Here is a 26,449-nt window from a genome sequence, read left to right as displayed (position 1 = left end):
TCCTCTTGGTGGAACGTGGCCTCGATTCTGGCCAGTGAACCTCCAAATTGGGCAAGTTGCCAATGGTTTGTTTCCCCCCTGGAATGTTTTCGTTTCCTCGTCGCGTTTTTTCCCAGAGAAATTGAATAAGAACCAACACATAAAAAAAATTAAATTTTAGTCCGGGAGGGGGCGTGTTTATTTATTTACTCTTTCGGGTGGGTATCTTGGTTAAATGAGAAGGAAGAGAGAGAGAGAGAGAGAGAGTTATCTCTCTCTCTTTCTCTTGGAGGCGGTAAGTTGCTCAACATCTAGGAAGTCACGATCCATAAACTTGGGCCTCACCCATCAAATATCAGGATCAGAGAAAGTTCTTCGATGTGAATATTGTAAGGTTGATGTTCTTGTCGCAATTTATTCGGATAGGATTTTTATATCCGACAGCACGGGGGGGGGGGGGTCTTTGACCTTCTAAACATTTATGAGGACATGTCCGTGTCATTTTAAACGTCAGGTGTAAAAACAGCCAAACCTCGTTAATGCGTCACTCTTGGGATAGCAAAAATATGACTTAGTGACTAAAATGAGTGACTCGTTAAACGGAGTAAGCCATAGCTGTGCCAATTCCTGCCAGAGGACGATTGGGACTTCCAGAAAGTGACCCGGTAAGCGGAGTGACGTGTTAACCGGGTGACACACTGACGAGGTTTGACTGTAATTGTAAGGGTGGTCCATGTTCCCCCCCCCCACAAGGGCGGAACTGGCAGCAGGGCCGGATTAACCATTAAGCAGAATAAGCACGTGCTTAGGGCATCAAGAGGAAAAAGGGGCACCACAAAAAAATGATCGAATTGTATTTTTCTTTCCCCCAGCATCAACCATACGTTAGCAAATCCTAAAATTTTAAGAGCACTTGATTGTAAAGTCGAAAAACTTTATCGAAAGGTTGGCCAGGGCTGCAACTATAATGGAGGGCAAGGCGGGCTCTGGACCGGGAAGGGTTGCTGAGTACACTCTCTTTTTTTTTTCGTTAAAAATTGCGGGAAGTTGGTGCATTAAAATTGGTACAGATTCCCCTGTGAGTTACAGGGTAAATTTTAGTTTCTAGTTGCGGCCCTGAGGGTGACACAAAAGCAGAGAAACTTAGTTAATTGTGAACAAGAACTCGTGTCAAAATGCTCAATTTTTGGATTGAAATTTTGTTAAATTTCCATGAAGAATTCCCCAAAGCCGTCTCAACGGGATCATAGGCACCCGGCGCAGGGCCGTCATTTCAACTTTTTCCGGGGGGGGGCGCAAACATTTTCCAGGAAGGGGGGGGGGCAAAGCACATGTATTCAAAATTTTTAGTGCATTTTCAAAAGCCAGACCTAAATGACTGGCCCTTTGCCCCTAAATGACGGGCCTGACACCCGGGTAAAACAAATTTTTCTGAGCGGCTCTCCCCCAGCTATAAATACCCCTGCATTATTACCCCCGTGAAATTATTAGGTAGGTCATTTCAGTTCTAATTAAAGACAACACAACAATGTTTTTTCAAACAATTAGTTCAAAACAAATAATCGAACGTGGTATTTTAAAGTATCGTCTTTATGTATAAAGGGTTAAATTATGTTTCTGCACATAATATTTTAGATAAGTGACTACATGTTGAAAATTATTTTAATCAATATTTTGATCCAATTTTTCATCATGGGGGATTGAATACAAATCGGCTGAACACAAACGGATGAGGAAAAACTCATTTTCAAATTGAGTCTGGTGGGTGTTTAGAAGATAAGCCCGAAATTGACTACCTCCAGGTGAAAAGCAGTTATCGCGTGTTCTGGAAGTGCCTAGTAGGTCATCCAAACCCCCTTTTAGACAATTCCCTACAATTTCTAAAGGGAACAAGCAACACCATGAAGATTGAAAGTAGTTTCGGAATCAATGACTAACCTAAAAGTAACCGATCTTCTAAAAAAAAAAACATGGGCCCGGGACAAATATTATTATTGTTTTTTACACTATAAATTCACCCACCAAAGTACTCAGTCTAGGGCGACGGCTCCAGGATGTGGGAGGGCATTGGTGAGCATCGAGACGCTCTCGCAGAGAAATGAAAATTTTTATTCTTACATGAAATGTGCCTTCTGAGACTTTTTCCCCCAGATGGGAAGGGGGGGGGGGACACATTCTAATTTTTACACCTGTGCGGACCTGTTGTTTCTCTGCGAACAGAATTTCACTATCTGTGCCGAACGACAAAATAACACGCTGCTTTATGCAATATAGGGAATTTTTAGAGGGGGGGGGGGACCAGAGCAGTGAATGACCAAAAGATTTTTCTTGAGAGTTTGTAAGCGTAGGAGTGACCAGGTGAGTGAACGGCCAAAAGATTGACCAGAAAAGTGTGGAAGCGAGTGAGTAGCCCACCAGGAGCCCCTAGTAGTCCTTCAAGCAAATTATCGTAGACATAAATTATGCGTATAAAAGATATTTAATGCAAGGACGGAGAAGGGAAAAGAAGCCCCAAAATTTTTTTTTCTCGTTCCCAAACTACACGACCCTGCGCAGGGACGAAATTTAAATTTTTTCTGGTAATTAATTAAAATATATATATATATATATATATGAGAACAGAGTACTTTGCAAACAGTAAGTGGTGAACCGGAGCAGGTGCCCCAAAAATTTCCTGAGGGCACACTAAAATAAGTTGAGAAAAAAAATCTTGCGTTTATTAATTCAATAATTTTGGTGGCATTCTTTTGGTCCGGGCCCCATTATAGGAGATCTTTGCACGATGTTACTTGGCACGAGTTTCAGGGTCCATAGATTACGAAAATATATAAAAATGCGACAGTTGGGGAAGGGGGCATAATTTTTTTCTTATTTAGACAATGTTTAGTTGTATCACACGAAATTCAAAAATAGTGGAAATTCTCATTTCACTTGTCCTCGGCTTCATTTCTAGGTTTATTTGTTTTTGACGGCTCCTTACGCTCCGAAGAAAGAACTGAACTTGCAATCCAGTTCAGTTTGTGGGCTTGGATCGTAGAGAGCTGTTGTGAACGAAAACTTCTGTCGTAAATCAATCTTCTTAATCGATCTTAATTCTTCTTAAATCAATAATTACCCCTTCTGTTGTCGTCTGCTTCATTCTAGGTACTTTATTTTTTATGGCTCCTTATGCTCTTGAGAAAGAACTGAACTTGCCATTCAGTTCAGTTTGTAAGCTTGGATCGTAAGGAGCTGTTGTGAACGAAAACTTCTGCTGTCGTCTGCTTCATACTAGGTGCTTTGTTTCTTATGGTTCCTTATGCTCCCACGAAAAACCTGAGCTTGCCATTTAGTTCAGTTTGAGGGCTTTTCTCGTAGGAAATTACACTGAATAAAAATTGCTGCCTCTTGATCCGAAATTCATTATAATCTTCCTTTTTGACGTTAGATGGCAGCAAAAACAGTGTATTAGAACAGTGTAAATTCACACTTTATTTCTAGTCTGCTTCTTCCTTGGTTCTGTATTAGTCATCTCCAGAGCCCGGAAGTTCAGGCAAAATGCCCATAAATGCCTTTTTTCCCCTATTTTCAAACTTTTTTGGTAATTTTTTTTCTTTTTTTTAAATTTTCTTGACAGAAATGCCTATTTTAACATAGTTTAAAGTTTATTAGTGAATTTCAGAACCCATAATCTGCAAAACTTGGATATTTTGGGCATTGCGAACTCAACACTCAGTATTAGTTATCAATCAACCCCCCCCCCTTCCAGCCCCATTTTTACGCAACCAAATGATCTGAGAGATTGGTGCGCGCCTCCTTCTAGGGGAAGATCAGAGGCTTCCAGGGAGGCGTGTTTCACAGATTATTACTGCCCATATGCTTTAAACGACACTCAACGTTGCCTCACTCCGGGGCAGTCATATTGGTGATTCCCATGCCACAGGCCACTGTGGAACATCAATGGACAAAGCACACCGTAGAAAAAAAAACAACAAAGAAATGACATTTATCTTGAACGCATTATTGCTATCCCCAGAGGAGTGCACACGATGCGGGGGATGTAAACTTCAATAAGGATCAAAAGAAGAAAAAATAGAGGAATATTATAGAACGATATAGGCCTATATCCCTATCGGACAAGTGAAGTTCTCACCCGTTTTCGGGGGGGTGGGGGGTGGGAATTGTACATTGTCGACTAAACAGTGAATGTCTTGCCGGCCGTGATTCGGCTACTCAGTTTTTTAAACAGTTTTTTCTTCTTCTCTTTTCAACTCATGATAGTATCTACCCTATAGACAGAGTGAGTGATAAATAGAATGATATGTCCACTGATGCTCTTTCTTTGTCACCGCTCGAATTACTGGGGGGGGGGGGGGCTATATTTGCCTTTAAATAGCTGTTTGCTGTTTCCATTTTTTTGTATTTTGAGTAGATTTAGTTTTCTATACTGTGACATTAAGCAACAGAAAAGATAAAGAAAAAAATCGACAGTTCTTATGGTGCCCCTTTTCTCTTGGTGACCTAAGCACGTACTTATTTTGTTTAATGGTTATTGCGGCCCTGTTTCTCAGTTTTCGAATTCCAAAACCCTACCTAAAAAAACAGAACCGCTAAAAAAAGCAAAAACAGAAAAAAAAATTAGGGAATTTCGACGCCTATTGGTGAATGGGGGGGGGGGGGAACTCTCATACCAATAAAGCGGTTTATGTTTCAAAGTGGAGAAAAAAATTACCCACAAAGAATAAAAAAAATTTCTGGAAACCTGAAAAAGGATGACAAAAATTTTCCGAAACGTAGTAGGACGGTTGGTAGCCCTACTAATTTGTAGACTAGATCAGTGGTTCTCACATTTTTTTTTCCCCCATGGCTCCCTTTCAACCATTTCTCATTCCTGTGGCCCCCCTTGCAACCATTATTAATTTCCTAGCCCCCCCCCCCCACTACCGTATTCCCGTTAAAAGACAATCATTCAAATATTGTATAAATATGTGTTCGAATTTAATTAATTTTTAATTTATGAAATTAACGAAGAAGCAAAATAAACATAATACAACACAGCAATAAAAAATACATAATAAATTATTTTCAGTCAATGCAAACATTGCGCTTGAAGACGGCATAATGTCATCAGGTTACTGTACAGGATGGCGTTTGAATCATTTACAAATTAGTTTTTCTTTGGTAAATTTTAATTTGGGTGAATCATAATTAATAAATAATCATATTTCGAATAAGAAAATTATTGATTTATTGATTATAATTTCGATACGGTGAAATTTACATTCATTTCATCGTCAAAATCTGATGTCTATCGTTGAATAGCAAGCTTATCTCTAAGTGGCTTTTTTGGTTCATAATTTGGCCTCTCTCTCTCTCTCTCGCAGGCGAACGAAGCAACGTGTGAGTTTTCGGCTTGCACAATATTTCACATAACAGACACTACTACATGTAATGTACAGGGTGCATAGGTAACAAGGTGTATGGTATTTTACTGGCAAACCGCATTAACCCTACACAGGAATATTTTCAATTAGAAAAATTATCCAAATAACGTGTAGTACTCAGATATGCCATGCATGTTGCGAGGGGTTGAATAGTTATTAAAATAGAAATGTCAACTTTTTATACGTACACCGTGTGCTCAAAAACCCAGTTGCAAAGTTGTTGCCCTGTTTTCCCTGATGCCAACAAAATCGTTTTATCCGAATTTAACGTTGTTTTTTTTGGTTGGTTGTCTTCAAATAAATGTTACTGTCAATCACTGTCAATAAAGTGACACTGTATATATATATAAATACATCCATCTCCAAACCTTATAATTATTGATAACACAAGCTTAAGACAAGGGCTCTGATTTTTATGACCTAAAGAAGAAACGTAGTTGCTAATAACTTATTAACAACGATGTTTCATCTTTAGGTCATAAAAATCAGAGCCCTACTTATGAAAAATTTGATGAACACAAACACACACACACAAATGTCATTGCGCTTGTTTTCGTGAAACTCTTAAAATTTTTGATACTTCAAGTGCTAAATTTCATCTTTCCACTACTCAGATCCTCATGCTCGGTGTTGAAATGTCCTGCCAACCAATCAAAAATCAATCAAATCTTTATATTAATGTTACTTAAATAGGGAAAAAATGGCGCAAAAAAAATTCTATGCATTTTGTTTGAAATTAACTTTTTTTGGTCACTTTTGGTCTTTTAATAAATTTCTTCGTGTCCCCCCCTCCCTTTATCAGCAGCCGTGGTTTCCCCCTTTTGCGATTTTTTTCCTCCATGGCACCCCTGGAATACCCTGGGGTCCCCTTTGGGCCATATGGCCCCCGGTTGAGAACAACTGGACTAGATTACTGTCAAACTGCAGTTCATGAGTTGTTTCCTAGACGGAAGCACAAGTTGAAATATTTGGGGCTACTTTTGAAAATGATTTTGGCTTTTAATTTTTAAGGGATCTGGCAACCCTGCAGCAACCATTTTCCCTGTGTCATCCATGGAGGTATTATCGCATGTTCACGATATCTACAGACAAAATGTTCGGAAGCCCGTATTCTGTTCCCTGATTGGTTAATTTAGTAGAGGGTGGTCAGGCCTGGCCATTTATCGTTGGCGACAAAATAATAACGTTAGCAAACATCCTAACGTAAATACCACGGGGGAAAAAAATACTCTTAGCGGATTATCAAATATTGAAAAGAAAAGCCCCCTCCCCCTTTTCATTGGATTTTTTTGTGATATGAATATTAATTTCAAGAAATAATCTTTTTTTTTTCATTTCATCGCTTTTTCCTCTTTCTTCTTTATTGTGTAAAAAGGCCAGAATATGTGGATATGCAAACGATGGAACAGATGCGCCAAGCTAGGAAAATACAAATACCTTAAGCATAATTAAGTCTTTTTACGTTTCTGCCGACCGGAAATGGTCCTATTCGGTTCACGCGAATTTATTAGTGCAGATTATATAATGAAAAAAAAATTCCCTCCCCCATGTTTAGGGGTGGAGGTTATTTAATGTCTGCTTTGTCCAAGGCCATGGTCCTCACATCCTGGAGGAGGGCTCCCTAGGCTGGGATCTTTCACGAACTCCCTATATGATAAATTTATAACGTGAAAAATACTGAGAAGCGTCCCAGGCCATCTCGTCCATATTCCTGGGCCCCAGGGATGGAGATCTGTCAGCCCCACCCTCGTGGGGGCCCTTGCAACAGCTGGTTCCTCAGGTGTATACCCCGAGCAGGGCCGCAACTAGATACTTCGTCATCCGGGACAAGCCAGCATTTTGGCACCCCTTGATGTAGAAGAAATAGTTAAAAGGTGAATTCGGCGCCCCCTTCTGGTTCAGCGATCGGGGCACCAGACCCACCTGCCCCCCCCAGTTGCGGCCATGGCCCCCACATCCTAGAGCAGGGCCCCCTAGGCTGGGATCTTTTACGGGATGACCCCCCCCCCCGGTCAGACTTTCCACGGGTCCTTCTATAGTTAATTTATACCGTGAAAAAGCAAAAAATTATGAGAATTGTCTCGGACCCCAGAGCTAGAGCCCTATCAGCCCCGCCCATGTGGGGGCTGTGGTTGCGGCCCTGAGATTCCAGCCGTAGGCATATATATATAATATATGAATTGGCATCATCGTGTTCCCCCAGATATTCAAGTCTATCTCTGCCTATGCTGGTGACCCATGTCCACCCACAATTACGGGTCTGACAGAGCTCAGGATAATTCTTTTAACTTTTTTATATTTTTCACAGAACAAATTTACTGTGGGGGATGGGACGCCAGAGACCCCAGCTGAAGGATGTGGGGTAACCTATACATTTTTTGTGTAAGTTACCGTAAATGTAATAAATCCGGTGATTATGGACCATCATGGCCCCCACATCCTGAAGCAAAGCCCCTAGGCTGGGATATTTTGTGGGCCCGCAGACCAAACTTTACATGGGCCCTTCAACAGTGAATTTGTAGCATGAAGAGAAATGATTGTCCCGGGCCCTACCTAACCTTGCGGGGCCATGGCGACCATTATATATTGCATATCATCGTGCCCTTCCCCCAGAACTTGTCTATGTATGCCTTACACGGGTGGAACAGTGTCATCTTAACACAAACTCACCCGAGCCTGGCAGGGTCGTCTTCAAATTTTCTTTAGTATACATGTAAATTCATAGGCAGAGCATTTTTAGTCAGGTAGGACCTCAGAAAAATCTTGGCCAGACATCCACCCGCGTCTCAGGTAGCTGTTTAAGATCTGAAGTTCTCTTACATAGCCAGAAATTTTTTCTGCGGGGAGAGAGGAATCTATCCCTTTCAATGACCTTGTGCTTTGACTACACCCAGCATAATGTCAATTCTTGAAGTGGTTTCCAATTGGGCTGTTGAACAGCACTCTTGGGTGCTAGCAAGCAATAGGTGAGATGAGTTTTAAATCATTAATCTATAGGGAAATTCAAAGGCATCTCGTTGCAGCCTTCGCTCCTCTGGACCATTTCATCACCCCCTCAGAAGTTATTGGTTGACAAGGAGGAAAAAATTTAAAGTTTGGGAAACTGGGCTGATCACTTCTCCATGGTTTCAGAAGTGTTTGAATCATGTGGGTGATTGTCTTGAGCTTCACATAGGAAATTTTTTATTTCTGAATCAATTCTGGAATTATCACAAAAAAAATGAGTAACTTTGCCTGGTTTTAATTTATACAAAAATTGCCACGTTTTTAAGACAAATAAATTACACTGGTCGAATGGTCGACGCGTTTCGGCTCTTCAATGGAGAGCCGTCATCAGGACCTCGTGGTCAGAACTCACACGAATGAAGAGTGATGTTTACGTCTGGTCGTCCGACCACGAGGTCCTGATGACGGCTCTCCATTGAAGAGCCGAAACGCGTCGACCATTCGACCAGTGTAATTTATTTGTCTTAAAAACGTGGCAATTTTTGTATAAATTCTGGAATTATTTATTCCAATAATTCAAGATTCTCATCAATTTTGGAATTATCTCTATCATTAATTCTGAAATTACTTTTTTCATTGATTTCGAAATTATTTCTTCAATTAAAATTCTCTGGAATAGATCTATTTTCAATGTTTTAAACTATTTTCAGAAAATGATCAGCGGGCCACACGTTGAAGACCCCTGGTATAACGGGAAGGCTATACAGTACTTACCATAGCGGTTTCTTTGTTTGTCACATCTTTTACTCTAAAAACAACGGTTTTTCTCTCGTCATTTCTGATTACTTTATAACAGTAATTACTAGGAAGATCCTTCATTGCGATCGATGTGATTTGGTCCTGAGAAGCGCCTTTTGTTAAATTAATAAAATTAAGCGTAAGATTAAAAATTTAAAAGATAAAAATCAAAAAGGGGAAAAATAAAGCGAGAAAATTTGCGGAGAGAAATGTATAAAAAACGTTATGGGTAGAGATTCCCAGCAAAATTTGCCGCAAAAATTTCCCTTTTGACTGAATTTTTTCCACGCATTCCAAAAAATGTGCTGCCATCTACCGATGAAAATTAGTCAAGTATTTTACAATAGAAAAGTATTGCACTGCATTAATATTTTATATTTCATATTTTTTATTTTTTTCAAAAAATTCTTTTGCTTGACGAAGTCTCAAAATTTCCCACTTGTCCAAATTTTGGCCAATTTTTCCCACGAATATGGAAAATTTCTCACGAGTTACCATCACTGATAAAGAATGACACGACGTGGAAACAGAAACTAGCCAAGCAAAGGGAAAGTAGCCAAACAGACAGCGTTCCTGCAACCTTCGTTTCGCCTAATCAGGGCGCAGAATCTGGACTCTCGAATATTTTGTCTGTAGATATGGTGAAGTTGCGGTATTTTCCCCATAATATCTCCATGGTTTCATCCTATTGAATAGACCTCTTCTTCATCTCATATAACATCTCCATCTGCGTTTTTTCGTCTGGTTTTTTTTTTTTTTTTCAATCTTTTCTATCTCTCTCAGAGGGAGAAGATGGGAAGGTGTTAGAGTTTTTGACTTTTCTTCGCTCAAGTTCTCACTCTAATACAAATACAACGCCACAACAGGCAAATTGCCCAACGAGGTGGCTGACTTAAGAACATCATGGATCCCCGAGCCATTTTTTGGAGGCCCTACCTACTACTGCTACACCACACATGCACCCCTCCCCCGCCCCCGCGGAACCCCCAACGAATCGGAACCCATGCGGGAATGTGCGTGTCGTGTAGTGAAACCTGACGTGAAGTTTTTTTGTTTCTCTGTAATGCTTGTTATGTGTAGTGCTGCCATCTCCCACTAGTTTTTCTAACTATGAGTGAAGTGTTATGACTGAATGATTTATCGTTGTAGGCCTGTTGCTGTCTGTGGCGAGACTTTTTAACGGGGAGATCGGCTCGAATTTGCGCCTTGAAGTTGGGAACCACAGAAAACCAACTTCAGCCGACCCCCACTGTGGGGTTCGAACCCGGATCCTCGCATCGCGAGTCCGTCACTATAACCACTCGACCACTACAGCGGCTCTGTCATCTATAACTTTCTATGAATCATATTCTATGTATTTGGTATAATTTTTCTCAAACAGGGGATGGCCCTGAGGCATAAAGCCCTGTATAATTAGGCTGACTATATTTCCTCGAGAGAAATACGGGACATTGCGTTTCCAAATACGGGAAAATACGGGACATCGCCAATTATCGCCAAAAACAACGCCAAAACCAAACATAGTTGCCAAATATTGTTGAAATTACGGAAAAATCCCAATGGCGGGAAATGATGCAAATTGCAGTGGATTACAATGTATTCCACGAAAGACAAACGTTCAATCAAATGTGGGAGATTAATATTCTCATATATAGTTGTAATTTTCGTAAAATAATTTATGAGTTGAAAAATAATGTCAATCTTTGACTTCAATAAAGAATAAAAATTCAAGTTGGCTTCGTGTAAAATACGGGAAAAACCGGGACGCTTTTGCCAAAAAGTCGGGACGGCCAAAAAAACAGAAAATACCGGGACTGTCCCGGGAAATATGGGACGTATGGTCACCCTATGTATAATTAAAGAAGAAGATGATTTTATGAGGAGATGGTCATATAGCCTTGGTCATATAGTAGCCGAAATCGCCGAAATCCCTGTATAATTACTATTGCATTGTATACTTTTGGAAAGCATCGGGGCTGTATTTCTTACCGTTATTCAGCAGTCGTAGCAGACGTTACAATAATAATCTATCTGTGTTGCATGTCGTTTTCAGCCCGCGATTACTTAAAAGCAAGGCTCATGGCGAGAAGGAAAGCGGAGGATCCACCGGAGATCCGAATCCCGGCGAAACAAACTAGACCTGCAGTGAAGTCCGTGGTTCCAGCGGACGTCTCGGCTCTGGAGATAGCCGCCGTTAACGGCGACGTGGACGCCGTGGGGTTCCTGATATCGGCGGGGGCGGACGTCAACGCGAGGGGATCGTGCCATCTGCAGACCCCCCTGCTGGTGGCGGTGAAGAACGGACACGCGGAGCTGGTTCGAGCTCTAGTGGAAAAGGGCGGCGCGGACTTGCTCAAGAAAGACTCGTACGGATGGACGGCGATGCTTTACGCGACCGCGTACGGCCACCAAGAGATAGTCGACTATCTCCGAGGGATAGGCGTGAAATTCGAGACTGACTCCGTTTCTCCTGTGGTGTGGGCGATCACGTACGGCGACATAGACGTCCTGAAGAACATGATCAAGTCTGGCGCGGACGTCAATGCCAAGATGTTCAACGGGGACACTCCGCTGATCCGAGCTGCTCGAAAGGGGGACCCGGGTATCGTGACGGTGCTGATAGAAGCCGGCGCTGACGTCAATGGGCAAGATAAATATGGGTTGTCTTCCCTGAGTTTGGCAGTTGTCTCCGGCCACATAGACACTTTCAAAGTACTGTTACAGAGCGGTGCAGATATCAATTCGACCAGGGAGAATGGTGAGACACCCTTGCATCTAGCACTCTGGAGGGTTTCTATGACGCATCTTGAAATGGCGAAGATTCTAATAAGCAGTGGTGCAGATGTCAATGCGGAAAACTTTCTCAAGCAGACACCGTTGCATGTTGCAGCATCCACGGGTCATGAAGACCTGGTGGAGGAGCTGATCGAATTTGGAGCAGAAATCGAAGCGAAGGACGTGGATGGTTGCACCGCTCTTCTTTCAGCTGCGAGATTAGGAAATGAAAAAATAGTTGACATCTTGATCAGGAAAGGAGCTTATATTCCCTCTAGAGATAAGGAACGATATACAGCGGCCCATCTAGCTGTGTATTATGGTCACGCCAGCACGTTGAAGATTCTGCTAACACATGAAAAATCTCTTCTCGAAGCTAAAGACAAGATTGGAAGGACACCCCTGTTACTGGCTGTGTGTGGTGGTAACGAGAGCTTGATAAAAATATTGATAGCAGCGAATGCCAACATTCACACAAAAGACAGGAGAGGAAACACAACTCTATCACTGGCTGCTTTCGGTGGTTATGTAGGCATAGTGGAAATGCTAATCACAGCCGGAGTTGACATTGACATTGAAGACGGGGATGGGAGGACGGCTCTGTTGGTGGCTGCAGCTAATGGCCACGAGAGCTTAGTGGAGATATTGACAGCGGCAAATGCTGACATTCACACAAAAGACAGAAAAGGAAACACACCCCTGTCTGTGGCTGTGTCCAGTAGTTACATAGGTATAGTGAAGACCTTAATTGCAGCCGGAGCGGATGTTAATGCCAAGTACAACGATGGTAAGACGGCTCTGTTTGTGGCTGCAGCTAACGGCGACGTGAACTTATTGGAAATTTTAATCGCTGCAAATGCAGATGTAAACATGAAAGACAACAATGGAAACACACCTTTGCATCTCGCCATCTACAAAAATAAACTTGACACCATGAAAGTTTTAATTGACAGTCACGTGGACGTGAATGCAGTGAACGAATATAAAAACACAGCGCTCGAAAACACTGTAGAAAGAGGGGACACAGAAGCTGCAGAATTACTGATTATGCAGTCTGTGTTGCTAGACCCAGAACGTGCTCCGCCAGAGTTTCTCGAATGTGATTATCCATATTTCTGGAAGACGTGCCAGAATGAGGTCTGGCTGATGAAAGGCCGCGTCTTCGGAGAAACTACTATCACGTTATACAAGTTCTTAGCTGAAACCGACAAGAACATTTTGGTTGACTATCTGAACACTGTCGAATATTTCGTGAAAGAAGCTTACTTGAAAATGGATTATCCAATGTATCAGAAATTGATCAAAGAAAAATTGATCAAAGCAGAAGAACGGAGATCCCATCTGAATAAAATCCTCATCATCATGAAACATTCTGACATAAACAGACTGCCTGCCGAAATGCAACTGTACATTACGGGGTTCTTGCACAGGTTGCATTGCAAAAAACTTATTAGGGCAGCAACCGAATGCTCAGAGGTGTAACAGTGTAAACCATAGTTACCGTTGCGGCCGATCTATGACTTGTGATTATTCGAAAAGGTTTTTTTTATTGTGGTTTGTACATTCAAATTATGTCTCATAGTTTTATAATTTATACAGTTATCTTCATATTCAGAAGTATACATGATGTTTTGAAACGATAGATCCGATTTGGAAGTTTTGGTGTGTATAAAAACTGTCTGTGATGCTGCTTATGTATTTTTTTTTCTGTTGAAGGTTATATACAGAGTGAATGTGACTTGTTCTACCAAATGAACGGGGATGATAGACGAGCCGAAGTGGAACATGAAACATCCTTCCAACCCTGTCGTAATGTGAACCGTTTTCTAGTTATGGTGTATAATCAATTATGGGAAAAAAGTGTCATGTCTTAAAAAAACCTGAATTTGTGAAGTTTCTTAACCCCTAACTGGTGTGGTGGGATCATTTAGAAACCACCCCTTGAAAAAGAAATGCATTTGGACCCATCTTATTTTCAATACTTTTCAAGCTAGTTGGTTGTTTACATGTGTTTGACAAATTTATGATGATTTTCTATTTTTTTCTTCCCTCTATATCAGTGATTCGGTAACGTGGGCATTAACTCCCCCTGGGGGGCAATGGATTGTTCCAGTGGGGCGGTAGAAGCTACCGGTGTAACATAAGATCCTATGGGTTCGATTACGTTGGGGGGCGAAGGGAGAAAAAAATTTCTGAAGAAGGGAGCGATGGGACAAAAAAGGTTGGGAAACTATGCTCTATATCATTGATCAAAGTTTCCATATTGTCAAAATGACCACACCACTTGCGTAAGTCTTTTTTTTTTTTTTGTCTGACGGCCGGACTATTCAGATCGAAATGGCATATCAGAAAAGCACCAGTTTTCTCTGTAATGGTTTCTTATTAATAGAGTGAAACATCGGATATCCGAGGCGAGCATGAGGATAGTGTTAGTGAATTGCATGTGAGATCCGTGTGATCAGCGTGTCATGGGGTTGTTTGCAAGTACCATGTTTCCGACTGACTAACTTTGGTGCTTTCAAAAATATAGTAAATGTCATTTTAATTTGTAAATTTTATTTTCTGAGAGTATATTTTGATCATATCTGTTCATTTCTAAATCATGAAAATTACATTCGAAAATTTTTTTTCAAAAGGTCACGTATCCCTCTTTTTTTTCGAATGTGTGTCAATTAAAAGACCCTTTTTGAAAAAATAAAGAAATTTGAAAAACTATTCAGTGAATTGACAGATGAATGAAGGCATGTAAAAAAACCCATTGCTTTCATGAAAATTTCTTTTGTTGATTTTAAAAATGGCACCATTTGCGTACAGAATTTTTACAACACCAGTTAAGGGTTAAAGACCTACATGTGAACTATTCGTGCATTTGGAAAGAACAAGAAAAATCGTGTAAGGTGACACCAATTTCATCAAATATATCTGGATTTAATGTCCAGCTATAAGCGCTGAAAGACTGGTGAAGTTGAAAATCAAAGTGTAGCCAAAACTTTTAATTGCCAATTCTGTAAACATCCTAATATCGGTCAAAACTTGTTCATCACACTAGCTTTTAAAAGAACCTACAGTAAATCATATCTGTGATCTAGTTCAAGAGAAATTTGTTCTTTTGTTTGCAATACATCACTGAAATCATCAGTGTTGGTGTGACAGCTGGATTTCACAGAAAACATTGTGTAAGGGGTGACACCACCTCTATCAGAATATCTGTATTAATGGCCCTTTGTAAGTGCTGAGATTGGTGAAGTGCCAGAAACGGCTTTAAAATAAATCGTTATATTATACATCATGTTTATAGGATAGGGGCCGTTCAAGTATTACATAAGCAATTTTTTAGTCAACTCTGACCCCCCCCCCGGTCAGCAAAATTTCGCCATCAGCTCTGACTCCTAATGCATATCAGCGGGGGGATCAGAAACATACACTGGGGGCCATAGGATAGCTCGTGCCCCTCCCCACCCGAATAAAAAATTTATTTTTTTTAAAAAAACCAAAAAAATATTTTTTTTTTCATTTGAAATTTTGGAAGAAAATACCTTTAAATGTTGTTATAATCAATTTCTGTTAATTTTGATGCTATGAACCCAAAATTTATTTTTAATAAATTCATTGCGACCCACCCTCTAAGCCATATAATGATAAATCGCATAAAGGCCCTTGTGGACCAAATATGGCCCTGGGGGTTATCTGATGCAGCCTGCCCTCCTCAAACCTAATGTTGTAAAAATGAACTAAGCGGCACATTTACAGATCGCTTAAGTGTCCCGTAGTACAATTCAGAACATTCCATCACACATTTAGAGATCCCTTGAGTGACATAGTCTTAGAGCACTTAAGTGGTCCTACATCACTCAAGTTACCCGCGGCACATTCTTAGATTATTTAAGTGATCTGCTGCGTATAATTACGTATCACCTGAGTGATGCATGACACATTTCCAGAGCACTTAAGCGACCTGGACACATTTCCAGATTACTTGGATTCGTGAAACATGTAGAGATCACTAAAGGAGCTCTGTAGGGCACTTATCAATGTGGGGGGGGGGGGTGTTACTTCCTTCAAGTGCCCACAAACTATCGAAAGGGTTTTCCTTGTTTTTGGCGCAGCGAGTAAGATGCCATTAAAAATGTTTCATATTATCATAAATGGTGGTTGATGACGTAAGCATTATCCGAACCCCCTCCCCTCTTGTCATCAAAAGTCAGCAAATTGGAAACCCCTTCCCCCATAGATGATGACATAATACTTGAACCGTCCCATACGTGTAAGTAATGATGGTTAATTAATAAATATGGTTTTGTGGATTGAGAATTATTTGACGTACATAATGGTAAAATAATTCCAGACAAAAAAAAACAAAACTCTGAAAAGGAAATATCTTCAAAAAATATTTTCTTGGTGAACAATGGGTGTGCAGCTTTCTTCTAAAAACAAAATTGATTCATCCCCTATGCTATAACCCTGCCAGGGTTGGCTTTATGGGCTCCACATAAGGCTTTTCACCCCTGGCAATGAGTAAGCTTGAGCCGCCCCTGATGTATTGCACACAAAAGGCTAAATTTCTCCTGAACTAGAACATGACACGATTCATTGTAGACTCTTTCGAAAGCTGGTGCAGTGGACAAGTTTTTGGTAAATTTGCCCGATTGTAGCTTGAAGGGTGTTTGCGGAATCTATTAAAAATTTTGCCAACTTGATTTGAACTTTTATTTTTCAGTGATTATAGCTCGCCACTAAATCCAGATATTTTGATGGAAATGGCGACTTCTTATAAGATTTTTTCTGCTCTTTTCAAATATGTGCATTGTTTGCATGTAGGTCTCTCAAAAACTTCACAAATTCTGGGGTTTTTAGACTCGACACATTTATTTTCTCATAATCTATTATCCACCATAACTTAACAGTTCGAGATGAAACAGGGTTGAAAGGGTGTTTCGTGTGTTTCACTTGGGCTCGTCTATCACCTCCCCCCTTTCATTTAGTGGAAAAGGTCGCGTTCACCCTGTATATATTTTTCTTTGATGGATACAGCAAGTTGTCTGTAGTATAGAAGAAAAAGTGAAAAGTTGGTAGGCTATTGCAAATATGTATTTTTTACAAATTAATGCTATTAGTGCAATGCTATGTTATTTACAAATGGGTTTTTTTTATGCATTAGTACAGCTGATAGACAAATATGGAATTTTGATAGCGAATTGACAAGAAATGTGCAACGACTATTATAGTGAACGACTATTCTGATTTAATTGTGCAATTATGAGAAATTTGAAATGTAAAGTCTAATTCAAATATGCTTGTTTGCGTCGGGAATCGCTGTTTGGATTACTAAAAAAATTATCAGAATTAAACATATTGAAAATGTGGATGATTGATGTTTCGATAACAAATTTGCACATAGTCGTTGGCAGTTAAAGAAAATATGAATGCACAATATACTTGAAGAAAGTGCCGCAACTATAGGATTTCTATTTGGGGGGACTACCCCAAGCAAAATGGTTTCACAACAGTATCATTTCCTAAAATTTGTTGCCTCGGGCAATTGCCCATTCCCCTAGCTCCGGCCCTGTTTGAAGGTCTGGGGTCCACAATCATATCAGTTTACATACTACTACATTCAAAAAGTTATTTGATTACGGAAGAATTAATACAGATAGAACCTGTTTATTTGGTTTCCTTCGAAATAATTATTCTATGCAATTATGGATTTTTGCCATTGTTCATATAAAGATGTACTGTAAATGTAGATTGCAAGCCTTTTTATTTGTCACATCCTCCAATGCCTCAGTTGCTGTATTTCTTCTGAACCTGAGAATTGTTACCCCTTTATATTTGTTCTGACATGGGAGGGGGGCTGTGACTGTGAGTCTGTGCATTGTCGTGATGGAACACCCACGACTTGGCCTTCCAAAGATCTAGTTGCTTGCATCTAACCAAATCACGCAAACATGTAAGGACTTGCAAGATTATCCCATTCCGATACTTTCACAACCAACTTATTCCCCTGATTTTGCCCCTTCCTTTTATCTTGGATAAAGAATCTTTTTAAGGGGAGCAATGACTCTTTGGTTCCGAAGAAGGAATTCTTTATCCAAGAGAAAAGTCCACATGGGGCAAAAGATAAGGGGAAATAAGTTGGTTGTGAAGGTATGGGAATGTGATGTTCTGACATGGGGGGGGGGGGGGTGCTATGATTGTGAGTCTCTGCATTTTCATGATGGAACGAACACCCACGACTTGGCCTTCCAAAGATCTGGTGACTTGTGTCTCACCAAATCATGCAGACATTTAACCCTTTAAGCAGTTTTTAACATTTTTCTGATCTGCATTATAACTGCGACATTGGAAATAAAAGTATATTAAGATACGAGATATTTTGGAGTGACCAAAGTAAAGCAGATCAAGTTTGACGAGATATCTCGAGATTGTCCCTGTAAGGATTAAGGACTCGCAGCTCCCTCCTGGTGTCAGATTACCTCATTCTGATATCTTTACAACCAACTTATTCCCCTGATCTTGTCCTTTGTGATTTTTTCTTTTTCCTCAGATAAAGAATTTTTTAAGGGGCAACGATTCTTGAGTTCTGAAGAAGTGCAGTGACATGGAAGCACTGGAGGATGTAACAAAAAAAAAAGCTTGTAATCTGCATTCAAATCTTTGTATGAACAATGACAAAATGTGTAATTGCACGGGGTAATTACTTTGCAGGAAACATCATCAAATAAATGAAAGGACGACAAATAAAGGAAACAGGTTCTATCGGTATTCATTCTTCCTTAATAAGACAGGGAACTTTTTGAGTGTAGTAGTATTAATATCAAGGCTTGAGAGATTAGAAAAGAATCTAGATGTCAACCAAATATTTTGGAAGCAGAAAGTATTTTTTTCCCAGAGCTGGTACTTAATCATGGAAAATTATAGGCTCCAATAACTAGTTTTTAATTGCTATGGCAACCCGGCATCCGGGACTTGCCAAACCTGGATTAACATGCATTGTATGTTCAGATCAATGAGCCTGGATCATTCACACAAAGGAGGAGGTCACTCTATCTTTTGTATCTCTGCCCCAAGAATGAGTGATATGCAGGAGATCAACATAGCACAGAATAGGATCATATTTCACAAATGTAAGCCAAAAGCATCTTCAATGCATAGCCCATTAAGTCAGTATGGCTCAGTAGCCTGCTGGCTTCATTTACATTTTTGACATGCCTGCAATGTGTCAGAGTTGTAGTCAGAAATCTATTTCAGAATGGGATCACTAGTATTTTGGGGAGGGGGCAAAGTGATTTAACAATAGATTTATAACTGTGTTATTCCATAAAATCAGTCTTTTTCTAATGTGCAGGGGGGGGGGGTTCCCTTGTCCCTCTAGCTGTGGCCTTGTCAAAGGTTGATAGTGAAGGACCAGATCAGCAAATGGCCAAAAGTTTATTTCTCAAGCATGGGAGTGAGCGACAAGGTGTGACCAAGAAAGTTTGCAAATATGTGATTGATTAACAGGGTATGACAGATCCGTGATGCCAGACTACCAAGGTGGCTAGAAAATCGAGATCAGTGTTAAAATTTTTCTATAAATGATTTGCTAAATCACAGCCTTCCAACACAAAGGTGTCACGAGTCTCTGAAAAGTTGAAAAACAAACTCTTTATTTAGTACTCAAGAAAACATTTTCTGGATATTATACAGAGAACTGGGAAAGAGAAAAGTCATCTGGTCTCTGCCAGGACTCGGGGGGGGGGGGCTATTCACTATAGCCCAGGGCAGCAAATTTGAGTGGCAGAGAAAACTAATAGAATGGGAGAAAAGTGGCAGAATCATAAATCAACCTCTGCCAGAGAAAGGGACCAGGTCAGTGAGTAACCTACAGCAGGGCTTGACAAATCAAGAAATAATTTAAGCGCCAACTTGTTATCTAACTATTAACTATCTTGGGAGCCAAGGATATTTTTTTTCTCCAGCTTGTGCAGGACTCGGCAATTCTTTCTCGTGTTGGTATGACACTGACATAATTTCCAAAAATTTTGTGATGTCCTGACACTCCAATTTAGTAATCAAACACAGAAAATTTTAGGCATCAATGCCAATTTTCTAGTTACCATGGTGACAGGGCTCCTGGGATTTGTCAAGCCTGACCTAGACATTGTACAAGCACTGTGAATGACCAAAAAAGAAACTTAGGGAGAAAGACTAAGGAAAGGCCCCTTTATACGTAATTCGATGAGTGATCAAAAGTGTGACCTAGAATGGGTGCAAGCATACTAATGGCCAAAAGAGTGACCTAAAACTTATGCAAGCACGTTGGCCTAATGACCAAAAGAGTAACCTACAGAGCGAGGGATATGGTCAGTCAGCAATCAAAACTCTGACCCAAAGCCTGTGCAAGCATGCGAATGTACAAAATACCTAGGGAGAGAAGGCCCACATCAGTAAGCGATTAAAAGCATGACCTAGAGTGCAGTAAGCATGTGAGTGACCAAAAGGGTGGCGTATAGAGTGTGTGAACACCTGAGTGACCAAAACAGTGACTTAGACATAAGGTGTATTCACAGTAGCGGAAGGTCAAGCTCAAGGTAGGGGAATTTGAGAAGTGTGTGTGCGTGGTCAAGAATATTAGAATAGAATGGGAGAAGGGTGGCGAAATTTGTTTAGCCCACAGATGGCAAAACAGTAAATATGCCTCTGTCAGGACTCAAACCCACGCCCCTTTTGCAAACCCAGCAAGCATGCTACCATCTACACGACTGGAGACACGGCCCTGCCTTCCGTATTTCACACAGTGGTGTGAGCCCCCTCTTAACTACTAATGCTTCTACCTTATAAGGAAACGGTAGTGTCTCCAGTGGTGTAGCTGGTAGCATGCTTGCCCAGTTTGCGAGATGTTCTGGGTTTGAGTCCCGGCGAAGACCAGATGACTTTTCTTTTTGAGCATCTGAGCATAATATCCAGAAAATATGTTTCCTTGGTTGGGCTGAGAAAAAAGCCAACTATCATTATTTAGGACTATATCTTTCAGGAAAAAAACAATGCTTAGTTCCTCTTTCCCTTAACCAGATCATGGCCCACCACTGTCTCAATGAAAAAAATATAAGGTGGTGGTCAAAGAAGACCTGGACCATGCTGAAAAATGTGAATGTATGTGTTGTGAATCTTACGTGAAGTTTCTGTGTAATGCTTGTATAGTGCTGCCATCAATTTTTCAAACTATGGATGAAGTGTAATGCTTGAATAATTGTGCCATTGTAGGCCTGTTGCTCTCTGTGGAAGACCTTTTTCGCACCTCAAGTCGGAACCACAGAAAACCAACCACCACTATGGTGACGGTGGGGTTCGAGCATTCTTAGTTCCCAAGAAATTTGTCTAGCGCCTAATTTTTAACTATCAACGAAATCTTACACGATCTACTTCTCAGTGCCACTTTTTTTTGCTCACATGCTGTAAAGACGCATAAATACGCCTGTGGCAGTTACAGAATAGACTCCGCAAGCTGTATATATGCGCCCATGGCAGTTAAGGGGTTAAAAGTGACTTGGTGATCGAGAATATTTAGAAGGGCTAAGTGTTCTGCAGCCAAATTCGAGGAATGAGTAATCATGAAAATTAGACCTGAATGATAGGACAGCAAAACCATAAATTCCCCCCCCCCCCCATCCCTCTAATCACATTGGCTATTTTGGATGTCTAATCAAGAAGCATCAAATATGCTTTGTTATAAAAGAATACAATTAACAATAAGTATACAATACTCAAGTAGAGTCTTACTAATCTGAGATGAATGGGACCGAGGCCAACTCTGATTACTGAAAACCTAGATTATTCAAAAAACAGTAGAAATCAGCTTTTACTGAGGGGGTGGAGGCTAAGACTTATGTATTCGTACTGACACTTTACCCTTGTCTATGTTGTTAATTCAATGGCTTACAGTTCAGCGGTTCCCCAGAATAATCTGAAAAAGAATCACAGGGAGAAATAATTATACTAAAATGTGTGTAGTAGCCAGGGCTGTAGCACTGCCCCTAGGCTCCGAGCCAAATGTGGGTCCCTAAAAAGTTTACATTTGTTTTGCCTAATGTCTTTCAAGAGGCTCTTCCCCCCCCCCCCCCCAGGAGAAGGCACACTACGACCCTGATAGTAGCCTATAACTTAGTGACCCGTTGGCCTGGCTAAAACACGAAATTCGGCCTACATTGTGTCTACGGTTGAAAACCACTGCATCACACCAAGTCCTAACGACACCCCTAGGAGCTGCAGTGGCGACACACACTTTGATAACCACTGGCTCAGTTCATTAGGATTAGATCTGCCAAAACCGATGACCACTTTATAAAGGAGGCTGACAGGGACTCTCATATCCCCGGGGACCAATATAAATGTTATTTTTTTTGTGCTACAAATGCACTATGGGGGGGGGGGCTATGAAAAATTCTGGCATAAGAGGGCCCTTTTTATAGGAAATTTCATTGGGGGGGGGGGAACCAAAGTGATAGAACAATAGATTTGGCTATCTTTTTCTGTCATTTTCTGACATTTCGGGAGGGGCAGACCCCGAAGACCTTAGCCTAGGGATCCAGAGCCCCCTCACAACTGGAATTACTCGCATTCATTGAAAGAATCAAGTAAAAAGAGATTTTTTTATGAAGTGCTTTGAGAAAGTTTTTCATAAATTTCAGCACCTTGGAGAATCTGGAAACTGACTTTTGAGAGTGCACTGCAGTGGTTTACTTATTGAAGTATGACCCCCCCCCCCCCCATACATGACAATAAATGCATCAGCGACCCCCCTACATGGGGTGGTAACATGTCATGGTTTAACAGGACATTCCAGATTTTTTTCTAGTAGCCTAAATGTGCTGGCCTGAAAGTACTTTTCAGGACGCCTGTTTCTTTTGGTTTCAATCTGCGTGATGAATGAAATCAAATCATTTTTCAATAATTAGTTGGGAGAACTGCTTTATTATGAAGTGTCGAATTGCCCACGTATGTTTTTAGCTTTGAATCCTCTGAATGGTGTCATCAACACAGTCGAAAGTCCAGACGTAATGTATTTTGTGCATTAAAATGGTACAGAATGGATAACTGTAACCAAACTCTAAAATCATTGTCAGACGTAGGGCCCAGTACGAAAACATGTATTCTCTGGTTTTTTTATACATCATTCTAAATATTCATATTTTTATGTGGTGCAGCCACCCTCGCTTTTTGCAAAACATTTATTTTTTTACAATTTGCAGTGATATTTTTTGTTATTATAGGGTGCAGCTGCACTTGTCAGTGACAGGCTGTCATGCACTTCTATGGGCGTATCTGCCCAAACTCGAACACATATTCACAATATTGAGTCATTAGATTTGCCTCAACATCCTCCTTTGCCAACATTTTTTACAACTTCACCCTAATCTGTGAATTGTAGTAATATTTCTATTGTATTGTAAGTTTGCAGTTCAACACTGAACTGAACAAAACGTACAAAGCCAACACCACCTAAAGATCAGGTCTTATGAGTGTTGACAGGCAAATTTCAATCATTGCTGCTCAATTCGTCACTGAAATTTCCTCTGACACACTGCTCATTGATTGTTCATAATCTAAAATTTAGACATCTCCCTTTCACATACGCAATACTTATCATTCCGTGGTTGTTTTATTTCCAAAAAATATGTAATCTGAGGATTCTTTCTAAATCACCTTGTTCAAATATTAACTTGTCATATTGATAATTTTTCGCGTGTACACGCACACATGGGTTGATAACATTACATCATATGATACATGTATGGTAAGTAGCTCAGCTGAGTCGAGGCATTTTTGACATATTTTTATTACCATTGCGAAAAACAAAAATAAATTTCTCATTTGACGTTTTTACTTTAGAGAATCTCTTGCAACCCCTCCCCCCAGTTCATTGGTGTGGCTACACACTTTAGTAACCACTGCTCTACAACCAAGATCAAGTATCACATGAATTCGTCCTCATCAAAGTCCCAAGTAACATCAAAGTCTAATTTCAAATCAGAATCGCTCGTAGAACTCTCAACAAATATGGAATCTAGAGACTTGATATGGTCGAGATCAACGCTGTATGGATAAGAGTGGACACTTCCATCTAGTAACTTCCTCAAGAGTGTCAATTTCCGTTTTGCAGTGAACCATATTTTTTGAGATGTCTCTTCATTTCCGAGTTTCACTTCCAGCAGGCAGCTGTTGAAGAGAACGTCAAGATTCTCTGGATCATTCTCCCCAGCTAGCTGGAGATTCATTTTTGCATTTTCCAGTTGGCCAGAAGCGATAAAAATAACGGCAAGGTTGTTATACAGAACTGACATCAAATTTTTTTCTGGAAGAGCACGTAGATACATGGGTAGCAATTCAGAACTGTGCTGATTTGTGGAGTTTGGGACACAGTCTTGATTGAATTTTAATCTCTTTCTTGGGTGTCCAAGCTCATGATGAACAGTGACATCACCTCTGCTGGCTTGCTGCACATACTCTTTTGAGAAATCGCTCTTATTCCGATAATTTTTTTCACAAATAATTTCCATCTTTTTCAATATAGACACAATTGGTACATACACTTCCTTATGGAAAAGCAAACATGACAAAACATGCATTTTAATAACATCGAAATACTGTCGCTCTGAATGGTACATGTCGAATGTCTTTGGTTTTGTTGGGATATTTATTTCAAGAATTTCAGACGATGAATTCTTATTAAGATTTGTTGCTATCGTATTTGCATTTGAAACTGATGCACGAGCCAGTGGCATCATTTCATCGATCAAAGCACAAACTTTTGAGCACTTGCCAAAATCTCTTGCGAGTAAAAACACGTAAGCTGCTTCAATATATATTTTATACTCTGTACTTGGTAAAATCTTGGAGAATTGATTATAGATGATCGATGGTATATTTTTTCTACGATGGGTTATTAAACGTGAAAACTCCACACTTGCGGCAGCATATTCTCCAGTTCCCAAACGATGATGTGCCAGCAAATATACAGCTTCGTCATATGTTATCTGTGGCTCAGATAGATTAAGACAATCAAAAACAACACAGTCTCTTGACAAAGTAGTCAAACATTTACAAACCAGAGTATCGAGGCAGTTTTCAACCTTCGGTAATTCATTCAAATTTAGACATGCCAGTGAGAGATTCCAAATAGAAAGACTAAAATCACAATCGTATTCCAAACAACGAGTAAACCAGTTTCGTGATTCTGAAAACTTTGATTTTGAATAGAAACAACAACCAATAATATTACAGTATTTCGCTATCAACTTCCTTGTCATATGAGCCTTTTCTTCCCAACAAGTCATTGAACATTCAAGTGCAGCATCATACTTGCTTGTCAAATACAGTATGCAGCATTCACAGTACAAAAGATCATATTTCCAGTTGGGAAATGTTATTTTATTCATATAATCTAATGCTAAGTCAAATTCTTTACTTTTGAGGTTTTCGACAGCAGTCAGAAAATAATGTTGATCGGAAATGGAAGGTACATCGCACATTGACCAAAAGGACAATTTCTCCAGACCAGGCTTTTTAACCTTCCATTCTGATGAAACTCTTTGTTTTGCTACTTTTTTCATCTTCTTCACAGCCTTCACCAACATCGTAAAAGTGTCACTTTTCTTCTCCAGTGCTGCCAAACACGCCACAGCAAAACAAAAACTGGAACATAGTTCAACAGTCAGTAGGCCGAACAAATCTAAATTTGTGTTTTGAAGGAAAGCTTTGCTGTAGATGGAAGGATCTTCAACACGGTTAATATTTCCAGTTGACACCATATCTGTTGCGCCAAACACTGCTGAAATCATATGCCAGGCTTCAGCAGAGAACTTTTCAACTGATCCTGATGAAAGTAATGCCACCAAGTAGTTATAAGTGGAGAGAAATCCAAGACCTACGTGATTAATAGAAGGTACCAAGCACTGAATCGCAACCATCTCTCGATAAAACTGTTCGTAGAAGCTGGGTTGACTATTTTCGTCAGAGGTGACGCTCGACTGACGATGCATCATATATTTACATGCTAGGACATTTTGACGAGCCACCCACAATGAAAAACTTGGACATTTAGTTAGTAGATTAGCCTCGAACGAGCCAGTATTGTCACTTGAACAAGATTCACAGGGTTGTTGATTGGAATCGACAAACTCTTGAAGTGAATTAATAGCCTCCTCATAATTACTAGAAATCAAAGCATTTGTGAATTCATGAAAAATAACAACCACTGACATTGTTTAAAGTCATTGAAAAATTTATATGCTTTTCTACAACAATACAAATTTATAAACCCATATATAGAAAATGTAACAAATTCAGTGCTATTAAAATTTAAAATATCTTCGGTTTCATTTGAATTTTTTAATACAAAAGCATTTTCAAAGCTTTGCCTTGTTTATTTTTCTTTTTAAAATCGTTGTTTATAGGCGCGCTTTCAATTTCAAATTGTACAGTTCTCATATAGGCGTGCTTTCTATCTCGAGTCAGGTTTGTTTATTTACCGCTGTTTCGAGTCCTGTTGC

General features: G+C 40.1%; 1 protein-coding gene across 1 annotated transcript; it reads left to right on the top strand.

The window, feature by feature from the left end:
• The first annotated feature begins 11,093 nt into the window (after window positions 1-11,093).
• LOC149078132 (uncharacterized) lies at window positions 11,094-17,278 on the top strand. The gene has a single exon (XM_089241716.1). It carries the CDS (start codon window positions 11,187-11,189, stop codon window positions 13,401-13,403), a length of 2,217 nt encoding a protein of 738 aa, XP_089097842.1. The 5' UTR covers window positions 11,094-11,186; the 3' UTR covers window positions 13,404-17,278.
• Window positions 17,279-26,449: the final 9,171 nt, after the last annotated feature.

Source organism: Pholcus phalangioides, unplaced genomic scaffold (assembly GCF_987345545.1).
Source record: "Pholcus phalangioides strain wild (caught in Gottingen) unplaced genomic scaffold, Ppha-v1.0 ptg000014l_1, whole genome shotgun sequence".
Classification (NCBI taxonomy): Eukaryota; Metazoa; Arthropoda; class Arachnida; order Araneae; family Pholcidae; genus Pholcus; species Pholcus phalangioides.
The sequence above is the reverse complement of the archived record's forward strand: the minus strand, read 5'-3'. Positions and strand labels throughout refer to the sequence as shown.